Below are 17,561 nucleotides of genomic sequence, written 5' to 3'. Positions count from 1 at the left end.
TCTGTGAGGATAAAGTACCATCAAGCAGAATTTAGGCCTAGCAAGCATGGGGCTTGTTTAAAGTCGTATGTCAGTCATCTGTAAGATTGAGGCACCCAAAGTTGGTTGGTGATAGACTTTTAGAACAAATAATACTCAATGTCAGTGTTCTGTCCACTTATAACTGGCTGAACAAATTGGGTGACGCAAATTCGGCTGGCTTGGTGAGTGTTTGGGAGGGATTTTGGCAGTGTTGATAGTCAGATTACTGTACAAAGAACGAGTCTCAGTGGCCAGCATTTTTTATTTATAGAACATATCAGTTATAGGTATTGTTCACTAATATTAAGGTAAACATGAATACATGAATACATAGGCTACATAGTGAAATCACTATCGATCAGCATTGACTGCAGATATGCTAGGTAAATGTAAGCAACAAGCTAGTTGGAATGTACCACATTGGCCCTTTAAGTCTAGTGTTGTGGCCCCTTTACAATTATCCAAAAGTGAAAACAAAAACGTAGACTTTCCATGCCCGCCAGTACCAAACGTGTTGGTCATTGGCTCATGATTCTTCTGGGTATTTTCAAGATGCTGAAGTGTAATGAAGCAGAGTATATTGAAGACTGCCATCACTTTTATTAAATCCTGTGCCCTTTCAGAGATTTAACGCCAGGTAGCCCTGCTGTGCTAATCCTCTGACTTAATCCTTGATGCCATACTGGTGATTGTCTGAAGTCCTGTTGTTTTTACAATCCCCGAAGGATCCCTGCATTAATGATGAATATAGGTTTGCACTTTTCTCCCAAATCCCCCTTTCCTCGGCTTCTCTGCAACATCACAGAGGTGTTTGCACAGCTCATCCAGGCTCTGGCCATCGTGTGCCTATCCCATGTGATAAAAACCATTAAGAGAATCACCACACTTCAAACAGACACACGCATGGGGAAGAAGCTTACACTATGCTCTCGTATGAAAGATTAATCAATGGCCTGGATATTAGGAAGCTGACTAAGGAATCTGAATACGTTTAAAGTGTAAAATCTATCGAAAAGGGAACTTGAGGTACAGAAAAGGACATTTAGAAAAACAGTGACCATAATAAGTGCATAAAATACAACGTCTGTGTGCATTGGGCGTTTGTGTGTATATAGATGTTGGAGGGGGGGGGGGGCGGGGGGGGGGGCATAGCTCTGTGAGGAGCTATGCCGCAGGAGAAGCTAGGTTGGAGCAGCTCCCACCGAAAGGCATATGAATATTTAATGGCCCAGACCTAGATGTAATTACAAAAGGGGCCGACTGTCATACTGGGGCAATTTGAGCAGAACACCAAGGCAATTGCAGATTAGTCCTCTTTAGGATGCCGGGGTTTCAGGTGTGACAGTGTGTTTGCTTAAGCCAACGAATGGTGCATGTTTGTGTATGTGGGGAAGGGGGAGGGGCACTTGGGATGATTTGAGGACAGAAAGTGGTAGAGTGAGGCATTCACACATGGAACACACTGGAAAAAGCACATAGAGCCAAGATTATTTGTAACACGACCCAACAAAGTGGTTTGTCATATTGCTAAATGTATTGGGCTATATTTTCTTGCACAGTTCGTATCGGAGCTCCAGCTGTTTTTGGATACAGACATTTAAAAACATTATTTTGTATCCCTACCGACACGTATAGAAACTTCTGAAACGGCAGTATCAGGAGACTGCCTGCTGTTTCAATTGACGTGCAACGGATTCATGTTATTTTCGCATCAAAAAGAAAAACATACCATTCCCAACACCCTGAGTAATCCTGTTGGGTTGCGGTATGAAGAAGGAGGGTTCGATTCATGCTAGTGGATGCAGATGTATGACAAAATGGCTGATGTTGGAATTCTGTCCAGGTAGAGCAGCATTTAGGGCACATCACAAAGCTACCAGTCTTCAAAAGATATAGTTCTGTCATCAAAGCACTCCCTCTCTCATCCTCACCCCTGCTGCAGGCTATCTAGTGATCCGTCTGTCTCTGTCTCCCTTTCGCTCCTTCTCTCTCTCCCTCTCTATCTGTCTCTCTACCTCCCTCACCGTCTCTCTCGCTCTCTCTTTTCTGTTTTTTTATCTCTCGAACACTAGTTTCTTAATTGGATGAAATTAAATCTTTCAGCTTCATGTAAATTTGATGAGACACGCAGTAAAGTACAATTGGATATGACTAGTGATTGAAAAGGAATTATGACAGACTTCTACGGTAAATAGATATCCCAAATGAACTTACATATCTGTTGGTCTGTCTGTCTGTCTGTCTGTCTGTCTGTCTGTCTGTCTGTCTGTCTGTCTGTCTGTCTGTCTGTCTGTCTGTCTGTCTGTCTGTCTCTATCCCTCTATCTGTCTGTCTATCTGTTTCGCTCTCTGTCAGTCTGTATCTCCAGCTCCCTCTCTTTCTCCTGCTCTCTCGCTCTTCCCCTCCCCCTCTCTGCCTCTCTATCTCCCCCTCTGTCCCTCTTTCTATCTCCCTCCCCCTCTCTCTCTTTCTATCTCCCCCTCTCTCTCTCTCTTGACCGCGTGGTTCCCATCGACATCACCGGTCCGTCTCTCCATTTGTCCTTCTTCTCACATTCAGTCAATAGCTCTCGATGCCATATGGAAAAGGCCCTCACCTTGGCCGAGCAGTGCACTGATTCATGTGAACACAGCCGCCTGCTGTATGGAGGATTTAACTTTAGCAAGATGAATTGCCATGAGGCGCACATATTCTAATACCACAGTCCACATTTCAAATGATTGAACCATTCAAAGGAGAGGATAAAACCACATTGACTATTTGATTATTATGACACACCTTCCATATGTGCTCTCTCTCTCTTGGGCCTGAATGGGTGTTACATTGAGTTGAACCATTAAACAGGACTTTCACATCACATCTGAAGAATAATGAGCTGTGTTGTAATGAGAAGTCATGTATGGTCTGCATTACACACACACATACGCACACGCACACAGGTCACACACATGCATGAACATACATATATATGGCATCAAGGGACATAAGCATAGAGTAGTTCTAAATGACTCAGCAGATGTAAAGTGATAAAAAAACGTGCATAGTTTAATGTGAATTTAAGTGTGTTCTTCATGTCTTTGCAGGTTCAGGACAGTACAAGAAATGACCCTGGGTCTATACTCCTTGAGCAATCAACAGAGAGGTCAACCCTGCCCCAAGGGCATCTCAGTGGCACTCAGAGAAGAGTCTGGTACATTTCAACTGAGCAGGAAAAACTCTGAAATAGAAAAAAATAAAATAACAAGCAGGTGTGTCCAGTCCGGCCTAATGGCTGTAACAGATTTAAACTTGGGTCCTGCAGTTCTCTGAGCCACACACACACCTGCCAGGTTAAAGATCCCCATCAGCGGAGTCACTGACCCGGGGATGGCCGCAGCGCAGTGTGCAAGGAGGCGGACCTCGCCACACACGCTTACAACAAAGAAGAGCTGGGGATGACCTTTGGCCTCCCCTCCTCTGTTTACTGTCAGACTAGCTAGCACAACAATAACAGAGAGAGAGAGAGAGAGAGAGAGAGAGAGAGAGAGAGAGAGAGAGAGAGAGAGAGAGAGAGAGAGAGAGAGAGAGAGAGAGAGAGAGAGAGAGAGAGAGAGAGAGAGAGAGGGCAAGGTCAATCACAAGCTAATGGGCTTGAGAACCTGGCCATTATTATGAACCATCAACATGACAACTTTACCAGGGAGATGACATTAGAGAAATTATAGACGCAATTATAGAGAAAAAAAGGATTGCGAACGCACATTATACTATTTGCTAACAAAACAGCTACCTGTATATCATGGAAAGGGCCCTCCTTTAAGTAAATGAAGGCTTATTAAAAAAGCGAATTCTGTTTAGATCATATTGAAGGCAGAAGTTATTAGCATATCATTTAACAAACAAAGCTCAGCAGTCGGGGGCGTGGGGGGGGGGGAGGGGGAGCAAGGCCAATCCCACTCTAACTTCCCTACCCTCTACGGGAGTGTATAGTCAACACCTATTTTGCCTCTTGTCTTAAGTACCATAAATAAATGTAATGCAAATGAAAATAAAGCAGTTAAACAGTGTAACTTTTTACACTGCGCATGTAAATGCAACAACACGACCCGGTTTAGGCGAGCATTGTGCTTGTTCGGGCCGTTGAGTAGAACAACACAGCCCATGATGCCTGTATTTGTTTTCACGGAAATAGACGATGGCGAATACTAGAAGACTGCGGATACTCCAGTTCCTTTGGCCATGAGGGCAATAAAGAGCGCCGCAAAGAAGTCACACTGCCCTACACTACACAGCCTCATGAATAAACCATGGCACTGATTCTGCAGTATGTGTAAACAAATCTCTGGGAATGTTCACATAGTTAGTAGGGAGCATACGATTAATAAATCATACATTTGTTGTACAGACGAAGTTGTATGTTTTGTGAATAAAAGTGTTTGAACACTGAAACCGCCTCAGCATCTGCATTCACAGTCTCTCACAATGCAGCATTAAAGGCATGCATTGGAATTTAATGATAAATAACTAAAGAGGCAAGTGGCAAAAATGTATTCATAGCAAGCGATAAATAGAGATAAGGCATTATTTCTGCTCAGGAGCCAAGGAGGCAGCTATCGCACAAAACAATCCTCAAGCTTTGTTTCCCAGTAAGCGACAGAAAATAACTCTCTGATTTGAAAATGTCAAAGCTGCGACTCCCACCAGCAAAGCCTTGTGAGAATTATTAGCGTGACAAAATGTAATTAACCAGAGGCTGGAATAGATACTCTGTCTGGTACGCAAAAAACATTATATTTACTTTCAGACTGACTTAGGGTCAATCTAAAGGACTATATAATGTTGTTTGTGTACTATTCATTAATGCTATAAGCCTTGACTTTTCACCCCAAATATATATTCCTCGGAATACCTTACTCACATGCTTCTGTGGAGCAGCAATGTACTGCTTTGCATGTGTAAATTTGACCATAAATTCAAAGCTGCCACAATATCGTGTGGTTTGTGGGCATGCAATGGCTTTGCCTTCGACTTTGTTACAAGGTTAGTGTTCTAAACGTATGCAAAGCCTGCGTGGCACAGCCTGGCTCGACATGTGCCGAAACAGCACAAGCAAAACAATCAATGCAACCACCAACATGTAAATAGATTCTCGCAGAGTTGAGGGGGAAGCTACACGTAGGAGTGTGGAGGTGGAGAACGAAGGTTGGAGGATTGAAAGATGTATTATGTTTCCACTTTTATTGTCACACATCAGAATGGACACATTTCCCACTGTCATGATATTTCAAAGTAAAGATCAAATCACAAGGCAAGAGTACTTTTTTATTATTATGGTCAACAGCACCAATGAACAATATGGCCGCTAGTGCGTGTTGTGTGTTTGGTGAGCAGCAGACAGACTGTGAATGCCCACTTGGTACACAATCACTTTCAACTGAAATGAGCCCTGATGTTTTGGTCAGTCGATTCTATCTTCACGAATAATTAGACCATCATAATTTTTTCCTCTGTACGTGTTCGAGGCAACAGCGAGGCAGAGAAAGTAAACAAACATGCAATTTTCTTTCCCAGACAAGCAAATCTGTGTAGCTTGTTTGAGAAGAAGGTGAGGTTGTACGTCGTAGCGATACGTTGTGTTCAAGTGAAGAAACACCTGCGGGATGCTGCGTGACTTGTTTTTAATGTGCTCTTAGACTATAATCGATGTGCACATCCTCCAAAGGAGAGGCTCTATCTCTGATCTGCCACACGGAAAATACTAGTAAGCAACAAAGAAAAATGTTTCTTGCTGTCGTTTCACGCGGGATATCTGGATGCTCAAGAAGTAACGCTTTCGTGCGCACGAACCAGACCTTGTCCTTTCAATGTCTCACGATTTATACCCAATGTCGGAAATACAAAGAAAAAAAAACAATGCCGCAATCACGCAGGCCGTACCAATTTCTAGCCATGGGTGAAATTGCCTTTTCATAATTTTCCATCATACTTGTTCTTTGAAAAATGAATCATATCATCTTGCGGTATAAAATAAAGCAGTTATTTTTCTTCCAAATTGTGTTTTGATAATGCATCGTGTGATGGAGGGTCTTGGCCCATTGTTTCTTTCCAAGATACTGGCACCAGATGCTATTTATTGTTTTTTTCCCCATTTCTCTGCTCAGTTGACGAGTTAGATGAAGTAAGCTCCGGTGGAGGAAATATCCAAGTACCATTGACCAAATACGATGAACTGCAATAGAGCGCAATGCAATGAGGAGCCTGTCATATAATAGAGAATAAGCGGTACTTGTATTGAACACAGAGGGGGTAGAAAACGCATCTTATGAATACTTACCGGTACCAGTGAACTGGCTACCTCAGGCGAGCAGCTAGAACTATACAGATTTATTTGGAAAAGTGGGGACATTGAGTCCTCTGATTTTCTTCTTCAATATATATTTGTATATAAATATATACAGAGAGAGATGTATACATATAGAGAGAAATTGATTGATAAATAGTGGCCCATTCAACCAACTACTATCTACAGTAGTAGTGGATATATGTATGTATACTGTATATCAAATAGTTCTAACTATTTCTTTGCATTGAATGAACATTAAAATGCATTGAACACTAACCTCAGAATACATAATGAATACAAAGAGCTGCATTCTTACCTCTTTTTATTTAAAACCTATCATTGCAAATCATTAACATGATGGAAATATGGAAAACCCCTTTAGGAAATTAAATGTTATTGAATGTTATTATTGTAATTAAAGTCATTAAATATAGAAGGCAGTTTTCATTCATCAGTACATGATTTAATAACTGTTGGAGCTTAATCAACTGTTGGTGCTGCATCAACAGTGCATCAAGTAATTTCAAAAATCTATATGAGAGGTCAGAATGATTCTTCGTGCTTGCATAAAGCTGGCATTATTAAAACATCCAGAAATGAACATCTATAAAATGTGGTGGATGCTATGAGTAAGCTCAACTGAAAACACTGCCAATTCTTGATCTGGTCTATTTAGATTGCATCTCATTTGGCTAGGAACTTATTCTGTGTGACTAAAGACTCAAGATGACTCAAACATTCAAACTTTGAGACAAATCGCTTCCTTCGAAATGTTTAATTTTGTTATTTTAATTCCCTTTTTCCCCAACATTACTCAGCCCTATTTATCCACAAACGTCTGTGTCCATTTGTGTGAGTTTTTGCGTGTGTGTTTGTGTACTCTTACATCCAACCAGCTATTGTCTCGGTCCCTCTGTATACATTTTTTATGAATTTCCCAGGGCAGGGTTGGGGTTCAGGTCTGCTCTACAGTTCACAAGACCTTTCAAAGGTCTACTCAACGATCCGCTGCCCCCTAGCTAAAGGCTCTTTCCTCTCATTCACTGTGTATGTGTGTGTGTTTCTGTTTGTGTGTGTGTCTGTGTTTTTTGTGTGTGCTTGAGAGAGTGGGTGTGTGTGTGTGTGTGTTTGTGTGTGTGTGTGCGTACGTATGTGCGTGCGTCTGTCCGAGATTGAGTGAGAGTGCGTGTGTATGTGTGTCAGTGGTGTTGTTTGTGTGTACGTGTGCGTGTGTGCGTCATGTGCCTGTGTGTGCACGTCCCTTCGCGCTTGAGTGAGTGTGCGCGTGCGTGTGCCTGTGTGCGCATTTTTCTGCTCTAGAGTGTCCGTGTGTGTGTGTGTGTGTGTGTGTGTGTGTGTGTGTGTGTGTGTGGGCTGCACTGTACACGAGTCCCCGAAGAACCGCAGTGAGGTGGTTTGGCGGAGTGAAGCGTCTGTTCACAACGATACGGCCATATGGTGGCTGAGCTGCCTTGGACTTCCACAGGGGGCATTACGAATAAATGAGAAATATAATACCGCCAGCCAAACCCTGCAGCATCACTGTGAAGGAGGCTATACATATATATATATATATATATATATATATATATATATATATATACATATACATACATATATATACTTATACATACATATATATACTTATATATGTACACTGCTCTTTGTCGGTCCTCACTTGATCATTGCTTTATCTATTTAATGAGTTGAGGGGTCAAATGCAGTCCACCCTGTTATATGTCCCCAGTGGGAGACCTGTTGCAGAGGGCAGACGCTTAGGGGCGGCATACGGCCAGTGGACCGGAGGGCTGGATATGAACCCCATAAGGCTGCCTCATTTAAAGCGGAATGGGGACTTGTTCACTAGAAATAGTTTAATAATTTAGTATGGCCTTAAACTAATCTATTTTAGGCACCCAGATGGTATTTTCTTTGGGCAAATGCTCCGATAATTGAATGGAATAATTTACTCACTCTCGCCCAGTGATGTAAGGAGCTCAACCCTCCCAGCACGCACACATGATCAAATGCCCAGACCTGGAAAAGACATATAGCTGAATATAAAGACCACAATGACTGGAATCTTTATTTTCTCTTCTAAAGAACACTTCAAAGCTACTCATGTGTGTGCGACACGTGCCCATGTCCATGTGTGTGTGTTTATATGTGTGTGTGTGTGTGTGTGTGTGTGTGTGTGTGTGTTTGAGTGTGTTTGAATCTGTGTGTGTGTGCGTGTGTTTGTGCCTATGTCCATGTGTGTGCGTATGTGTTTGAGTCTGTGTGAGTTTGTGTGTGTGTGTGTGTGTGTGTGTGTGTGTGTGTGTGTGTGTGTGTGTGTGTGTGTGTGTGTGTGTGTGTGTCTGTGCGTGTGTGTGTGTGCGCATGCCAGCACAAATCTATACGAGTCATTGCGTGCGATGGAAAACGATCCCATTCTCCGACACATGTGCATTTTTAATGCACCATATCTTCTGGTCGGATTGGCGTCGGGGATTCTGGTGGCCGTCTGGTGGCCGGTGCCACGGCATCCTGTCGGCCATGACTGAAAACGTCTGGACATTAAGGTTGTCTGAGGTTATTGGATATGCTAGAGTTTCCGGAATAGTCTATGTCGGGTTAAGATAATCCACTCGTCTGGGACAGAGTGGAATTTCGGGGACAGGATGTCGTTTTGGGGTTAGGATAAAGTTTCCGAGTTAACTGGGAATCTGAGCTGGAGCGGAGTGGCCATCTAAACCCAACCCATGGTTGGGTTTAGATGTTCAATAAGATGTTCAATACATTGGATGTTCACATTTCTCTGTTATGACACACATCTCTAAGGTCCAATGTGCTGATTGTTTTTCAATACATTTTACATGCACAGTGTCTTAGTGAGTTTGTAAGCTTGTAAGCGATTTCCGTGAATGTCTGTGCGTGATATGAGCGTGTGTGGAGTGAAAGTTTCAATGCAACAATATAGATACGTAGAGATTTTTCTTTTGTGTGTTTTGTGTTTGTGTGTGTGTGTGTGTGTGTGTGTGTGTGTGTGTGTGTGTGTGTGTGTGTGTGTGTGTGTGTGTGTGTGTGTGTGTGTGTGGAGTGAATGTTTCAATGCAACAATATAGATACTTACAGATACTGCCAGAGGCCGGGAACATTTGGTAGAATATAAAAAGAGAGAGCAAGAGAGAAAATGGGAATTAGACGAAGAGCGAGAGAGGGAGGGAGATGAGTGGTGAGAAGTAGGCGAGGGATACAAGCAGTAATGGGGTGACCCGGAGGAAAGAATGAGACACAGGTGGCTTGGCAGCTCAACCCACCAACACGCTAACAACATGGGCCCGGTAATGACCTCCGGTTTGAATCTGACCTGCGACCCCGTGCTGCATGTTATTCTCTCCCTCATCCCACTCTCCAGTTCCCTCAGGTATAAAAAGAACGGACCGAAAAAACGAGATATACGTGCATGTATAAAATGAACAGTGACCCAGAAAAAATAACGCCTATTACTTGTTCTGGAATCAGCCATGGTTCTCCCATCATCGTGAGTGTGTGAAAGAGGAGGTGGGATTGGTCCACTCAGAGTGCCTGCTAAAGGCACCCTCCAACCTGTCCAACAACACACTATCCTCTCCTTTCCCCCCGCCCGTATTGGTCCAGTTGCAGTGTTTTGTACACTTTGAGTACTATGACTGCTACACATGAAAGAGGCTGTCCATCTGGTGGATAGGGGGGGTGATTTCAGTCGCCCATACTTCCAGTGGTGTATGATCCGTCTCAATTGAAACATGTTTTCTGTGGCTGAATGGCAGAGCACCTGTCTTCCGGTGTCGAGGTCAGTGAAGGCAGGGAGTAGGAGTAACAAGCTGGACATAAAAGCATGGGGAAGGATGAGTCACAGGAAAGACACAACTATTGGTGTTCCGAATGTCCTTCCTTTCCTGCTCTTCACGCTGCGAATGTGGTCTGCGATGGGTTCTGCCAATGGGTGCTGACTCTGAGGCATTTGAACACTTTGGAGAGAAAACTACTGCTTGCTTTTTTTTTCCCGTGCATTCACAATTTGAGGTTTTAAGGAATATGTAACCAAGCTAGAAAAATATAATGCATTGTCGGCCTTCCGGGGTTAAGGAAACAAGAATATTAATTTAACGAGTAACTAAGGAGCAATGAATCAATTTGAATCACACAATGGTTCCAGTTCTCCAGCGACCGAGGCTCAGTCCCCAGGGACCAGTAGCTCCACAATGTCGGCCTGAACTCACGCCCGCGCGGCTTTTTGTTTCGCTGGGCTCCACAGACAGGCACTCAGCCGCTGGTGGGGGCGGGGGTTATCCAGACGCCTTTATGTTTCCACCGTGTCTCAGCTAAAGATGGAACAACTCACACAGTAGAATCTCAACGCACTCCGAGACTGAGAAATCTTGTGATTACAGCCGCGGCGTACTGGGAGGGGAGCTGTGGACAGACGGAGCGGCGGTGGTGGGGGGGGGGTCAGCCAGTGTTAGTCAGTGGTGGGACCCCAGCCACCTGCTACGGCCCCCTGCCAACGGGGGCTATGAGGGAGGACTCTGAGGTCATGGACGGGAAGGCCTGGACCACAATGGTTGAGAACACATCCTTCTTTTCCTCCCTGAATCCACATTTCCAACGACACGTTGTTGGGTTTTCCTAAGCGGCTCCTCAGCCACTACCTGCTGGGTGCTGAGTTCTACTTTCTATTGCTTTTAATTCAAGGGTAATTTTAATATACCTGTGCTACATTTTTACTCTCTCTCTCTGTCTCTCTTGTGCTTATTTTATCCATTAGGGGACATTTCCATTAATGGGCTCTGAGTGGAGACTGAATTTGAAGATTGGAAAACCAAACTCAAGCCTAATCAGCCTGTCAGCTCCAACAGAGAAGAAGGGGGTTGGGGGGGCGGGACACGTAGACAGTGCCAGAGTCGAAAAAAGAAAATGAGAGACAATGGGAGCGGGAGGTTGGAGAGAGAGAGAGAGAGAGAGGGTGGAAGGGGAGAGATCTCCACAATGTTTAGTGTACGGGACATGTCTGGCATCCTAATGGCTAATGAAGGCCCCATTACTCGGGCTAGATGAGTGGGTCTCCACACACACACAAAAAAGTGCTTACTGAGGAGTTAGAGCGATGCCTCCTGTCTTTTCCACTCCGAAGACTGCCATTAGGGCCCGGGCTGTCTGGCTGTTTACCATTCCCTGGGCCAGGGTTTATTTAAGTATTTTGAATAATGTGAGATGACATAATGAACTACCGTGTACGCCGTATAGTGGCAGGCCTCGATGGGAGCTTTGGCAGATAAGGAAAATAAGGACTGCCATTGCTGCCAGCTTCTGCAACTTCTGTTGGCAGATTTTGATAAGTGCTGTCTCTCTACAAGTTTGAGTTGGCCAGCTCTGGCTTTACAATGGGCTACTTAGCGGCTGTGTGGTGAAATATGTGTGTGTGTGCGTGTCGGGGGGTTGGTGTGAGTGTGTTAAAGCTGAGCCAACGGCCACATAGTGCAGCGAGCATCATTGTGTACATGTTTAATTAACACAGACTGCAACAAGAAACAAAGAAGGTATAAAACGGATATTGATATTTGTTATTCCGATTGCCAGCTGGTCATTAAAAAAAATCTACCCACACAAAAACACATTTCTTTTAATTTACAGATTCCTGTTTTGATTAATTGGCAACTTCACATATGCTCCTCTGTAGTAGAGATAGCCAACCTGTATTTCAGAGCATATAAGCCAGCAGTGCTTTTCTTTTTTCAAATGCACTCGACAAAACATTTGATCACTCATGTTTGATGCAAACGTGATGATCAGCCTCAAGCATTCCCCCGGTGGCAGGCCAGCACCACTAAAACAGAGACCTGTTCCACCTGCTGTATTTATTTCATCACTCCTATTTAACTGCAGACTGTATCCTTTATTCATACATATACTTGAATTTCCCTCGGGATTAATAAAGTATCTATCTATCTATTTCTCTCTCTATCTATCTATCTATCTATCTATCTATCTATCTATCTATCTATCTATCTATCTATCTATCTATCTATCTATCTATCTATCTATCTATCTATCTATCTATCTATCTATCTATCTATCCCTCTAAAAAGCATGCCAGGTGTATATCCTTTTTTGTCCTGCTTTGATCGGCCCACACTACTGACCACATGATCAGTAAATATTATGCAATGAAAACAGGAGAGGTGAGTCTTTATTTAGTGCTCACTGTAAAATGTGTATGTGTGTATGTGTGTGTGTGTGTGTGTGTGTGTGTGTGTGTGTGTGTGTGTGTGTGTGTGTGTGTGTGTGTGTGTGTGAATGCGTGTGCGCCACTGTGTGTGTGTGTGTGTGTGTGAACACCATTGTTCCATGTTGGTGGGTATCACAGCAGGGTACTCCCAGAAACACAACCCTTCAAAGCAAACTGTTAAAAAGACTGTGTACACACAAAACTAATATCTAAGTGTGGGCGCCTCTGAAGATTATTCACGCCGCATCCTTTGAAGAAGCGAGACACAGGTCATTTTTTATCAAACTGGACTGGAAACTCACTTGAAAAAACATTTTGATACCAAAATACGCCAAATGGATGTGCTTTATTTTACTATGGATTAAAAAATGGGTCTTGGTACTCCTTGTCTTCCATAACTGTCAAAAATAAAGAACTGGATCTATTCTTATTCATGTTTTTTCTTTGGGACAGAAAAAAGCACGATGTCGCAGTGATTGTAAAACGGTAGCACTTATTCCTAGCGGTCGTTAAATGAAATGAAAAGCGAAAAAAATAGGGAAAATGTTGAACTAAATAAAACATTACATATTAAATCCTATTCCCCATTTCGCTCTTTTATCTATCCTGCCGGATGGGACATTATAACATCCGTGACCTCGGCTCAGTCGTGGGGACACCGGCATGAAACCCAAAGTGCCAATTCCAATGTTGAACAGGAGAAAAGCTTAATAACCACATCACAGAGATCACTGGGCCAGGACGACCAGGTGATCGGCCCGGCCCCGCTCATCCTCGACGCCTCTGGGACTGCCTGAGAGGGTAAACGGGTAAAACACCTGCATGTCACACCTGGGAAATCGACTGAGAAACCAACTACGCCAAGTCACATTCTTGAGATAATTTATTTTAAAAGACATTAACCCATAGACCCGGGCTGCCAGTCACAGACGAGTCGAAGCAAGGATACTTGTGAGGAAAAGAATGGCGGACCGGCTGAAACCCACATGCGTTTCAATTACATTTTTGTGTCTCCATTGATCGCTTTTAAAGGCTAATTTATGCATGTATGCAGTCTTCGGGATGCTACATGCAAAGCTCTACCGCGCTGGGGTAGTAGCTCTGCCGTTACGGAGTTAACGGACCATTGATTCTTCACTGGCTGAAGTCCACCCCCCTGTTCCCGCCTGTGACTTCCTTGAAACCTCCTCCAGCCAATCAGAGGGCCTTAATTGCCTGCTGTAAGGTGAGAGTGTCACCCGCACGCCGTGTTGATTTACCCCTTCTGCGTTACTTGACATGAACGACCGGGTGAGGAAGATGGATGGCTGATCTGATTGTACACGTGTGTGCCTGCACCTACACATGCACCCAGTCAAACACATACGAGCACGCACATCACTACGCTTACATGCATGCAAACATGCACACTGACACACACACACACACACACGCGCGCACGCACACACGCACACACGCACACACACACACAAATACGCTTTCAAGCAAATGTTCACATGTGCACGTACATGCATGCACTTGCACGCACAACATATTCTGTGTGGGTTTATATATACATTTTTTCTTTTTTGAAATATATATAATATGTATTTAATAGAATAGCCCTGGAGGCAGAATACCTCCATTTAAATGTGAATTTATTCACATTTAAATGGAGGTTAGAAGTTAAATGAGGTACCTCAAAGGTTAGAAGTTAAATCTTTTGACTACATTACTCACAAAAAAAAAAAAAAAAGGCAACAAACATTGAGCCATGACGCTCTGCGACATCGATGAAACCGGTGGAATCCAGCCGTTGGCTGCTATAGCGTCGCTGCTGTAGATACAACTAGTGTATCTTTAAGTAGGCTACATGTGGAGTTTTCCGGCCACGGGTGATAGGAGGGGTGGCTGAGTGACGCTCGCTGCGCCCGGGTGCTGAGCTGAGCACTCACCTGCAGACGAGAGGACTGGGGGGGGATCTCTGCGCAGGCTTTCTGCTGCTGCTGCTGCTGCTTGTAAAGAACTGCGTCGCTCTCACTCACACTCGCCAAGCAACGGGAGAACACAACAACACGCCACCTGACCAAAAGGAAGAATCAGCAGCATCATCAGTTATTGGAAATTTACCTCTTTTTTTTTCTTCTTCTTCTTCTTGTTCTTTTCTCCAAAGCAGCCTCGCTCGCTCGCCACGATGAGAACTCTCCCTGCCGCACCGCTCCTGTCCGCGCTCGTGTTTCTGGCCACGATTTGGGTGAGATTGACGTTTATGTTGAGCTGCTGGTGGATGAGTTACGATACGAGAAGCCGTATCCGTGCTCTTTTTTCTGGCTATGGGCGGCGTGCAAAAGCTGTAAGCTAGTTTGAACACAGTAAAAGTGGACAAATGCCACACTAGATCGAGATGGGAATCGGTGTATCTTGCACGGGGAGACGTTAAAAGATTGTCTTCACAACTATACAAACAGTTTTTTTTGCGGAACTGATAATCAATGAAGAGTAAGGATATGCCCCAAAAATCGGCAATGGTCTACCCATTCGGTCTACTCCTGGAGGGCTACCAATTTTGCAGTGGTTAACTTCAAACCACTGCAGATCATTTGGCTCTCAGTTGCAGAACGCTTGGATGGGGAGACTTTATTCTGCAGCCAGTATAACTAGGTGGACCTCATCCGTTGTGTGGCGACAGCCGCGTGGCATGATCATCTAAGACGTTTATAAAATAATATTAGCGATGGAACTTATGACTAGCTGAGTTAGGTTGTTTATTTTATACGAGGCAATTAAACACGTTTAACCAACAGCACCACACAGCACTCGGCGATGAACGCCGCACTCCATTCGCTGCCTCCATCAGACCACTCACCCATAAGACTTGGACATCGGTAGCTAGGCTTTGGTGAATGGCTTTTTGCCTTCAAATATACATTCGGGGACTATAGGCTAATTCAGCGTATTTTCCTCCCCTTACTGTCAGGTCCTTGTGTTAAATCGCTCAGCTGTGCTGCTTTATATTCTGCTTTATGGAGTTGTGGCTCGCCACGTTCAGCGATGTGCCTCTCGAGTCGCATCGTCACGTTTTAGCATGGCCACAGATTTACAGGTTATAAAGTTCACTGCAGACCAATTAAAGCAAACGCGTACACACACAAGCACGCACCACGCACGCGAACACACACACACACACACACACACACACACACACACACACACACACACACACACACACACACACACACACACACACACACACACACACACACACACACACACACGCACACACGCACACACGCACACAAGCACGATAACATTGCATTGTACTGCATATGTATAATTATTAAGACCCCTTTTTGCTTTGTAAAAATTCTAATCCAAAAATAATTCAGCTGTTCATTTTTCCCATGTTAATTAAATGCTATACTGTAGGCTCACGCTGTGTATGTATTAGTAGTGCCAGTTCCCTCATCTATTTACTTATGATTTTCTGATTCGTGTATTCATTAACTCTAGCTCCATGGTCTTACAATAAGTAATATGCCCATCCTTATACAATCAGACAAAGACAAGAGAAAAAATGTCAATCACAAATTAACTGAATCCATACTCATGCATCTTGAAAGTGTTTCTTCATTTCACCACCTCTTCTCTCCCCCAAACAGGAGACTAAAGGAGCACAGGCTTCCAAAGATCCTTGCCAACCCGGCTTTGCACAAAGTTTTTACTCTGTGAGCGTTTCAAGGGATGTAGCGCAAGGACAGCACATCACTAAAGGTAAGGTGTGTGTGTGTGTGTGTGTGTGTGTGTGTGTGTGTGTGTGTGTGTGTGTGTGTGTGTGTGTGTGTGTGTGTGTGTGTGTGTGTGTGTGTGTGTGTGTTTGTTTTTATGAGAGCGTGTGCGTGTGAGAGCCCTCCTGTCAAACTCTCCACATTGACGCCAACGAATGTGAATCCTTTCACGGCGTGTTTTCTGTTGATGCCGTGCTCCGCTTGTCTGCTCAGCGCCACGCGACCCTCTCCGTGAGAGCAGCGAGCCCTGCTGTGTGTGTGTTTGTTTTTGTGTCTGTGTCGTTTGGACCACAATAGTGAATGGGTTAGGGTTAGCAAGTTGTGACCGAGGGAGAGAGAAAAGTGTTATAGCCAAACAAGCTCGTCTGATGCAAGTGTTGTCGATGTCTACCATCTGCTCACCGGAAGAATTTGAAAAAGCACCACATTGGCCTCTCGCTCTAGACCTCTATTGAGCGTTTTTCATTTCCTTTCCCCCAAATCATTTATTAAATGAACATTCCCGCCATGTGGTAGAACCTTATGAATGTTCTCCCCTGCCTGATCACCCTGATCTCCATTCCTCTCTCCCCCCTCTCTCTCCTTCCACAGCCCCCCTGCACGCGTTTCCCTGTGTCTGCTCCGACTGCAACCAGACCGTGCACTGATGCCTCTCTGCGGGCTGATTGTGCAGGAAACCCAGTTGACATGCTGTGTCTAATCTATTGCACTTCTTCGGCCAATGTGGGCTGATTACAATTCGCTATCGATTGCGATGGTTTCTCCTGAGCGTAGCCTGGCGTAGCTGTATTGTTTTACTGCCAGAGCACACTGGCTCTTTTGTGGGTTCGCCTGCTGTGTGTTTGGCAGCCGCAAGGGCTTAGTCTTCTCTGAGGGTATGTCGTACTCTTCCTGGGTGTGCGTTGTGCTCTTTCATGGGGTATGTCTCATGCTCTTTCTGGGGGTACGTTGTAGTCTTTCGCGGATGTTGTACTCTTAGGGGAAGGCGAGAGCAGTCTGGGTGCACTCACTCGGATACCTGCACTGCACACGCGTGTGGACGCATGCATGCGTTCCCACACTCACGCTCACATGTATACGCTTACATGTAAACATGTAAACATGTACACACACACACACACACACACACACACACACACACACACACACACACACACACACACACACACACACACACACACACGTGTAAACCTGTGTACCT

General features: G+C 44.4%; 1 protein-coding gene across 1 annotated transcript in view; it reads left to right on the top strand.

The window, feature by feature from the left end:
* Window positions 1-14,420: 14,420 nt before the first annotated feature.
* LOC115543285 (cadherin-4) overlaps window positions 14,421-17,561 on the top strand; it is a 240,099-nt gene continuing 236,958 nt past the window's right edge. Inside the window, exons 1-2 of the mRNA XM_030355708.1 lie at window positions 14,421-14,829; window positions 16,235-16,346. Coding sequence (XP_030211568.1) covers window positions 14,770-14,829; window positions 16,235-16,346 — 172 coding nt within the window. The 5' untranslated portion in view covers window positions 14,421-14,769. The remainder of the gene's footprint in view (window positions 14,830-16,234; window positions 16,347-17,561) is intronic.

This window comes from Gadus morhua, chromosome 1, assembly GCF_902167405.1.
Source record: "Gadus morhua chromosome 1, gadMor3.0, whole genome shotgun sequence".
NCBI classification, from domain to species: Eukaryota; Metazoa; Chordata; class Actinopteri; order Gadiformes; family Gadidae; genus Gadus; species Gadus morhua.
The sequence above is the reverse complement of the archived record's forward strand: the minus strand, read 5'-3'. Positions and strand labels throughout refer to the sequence as shown.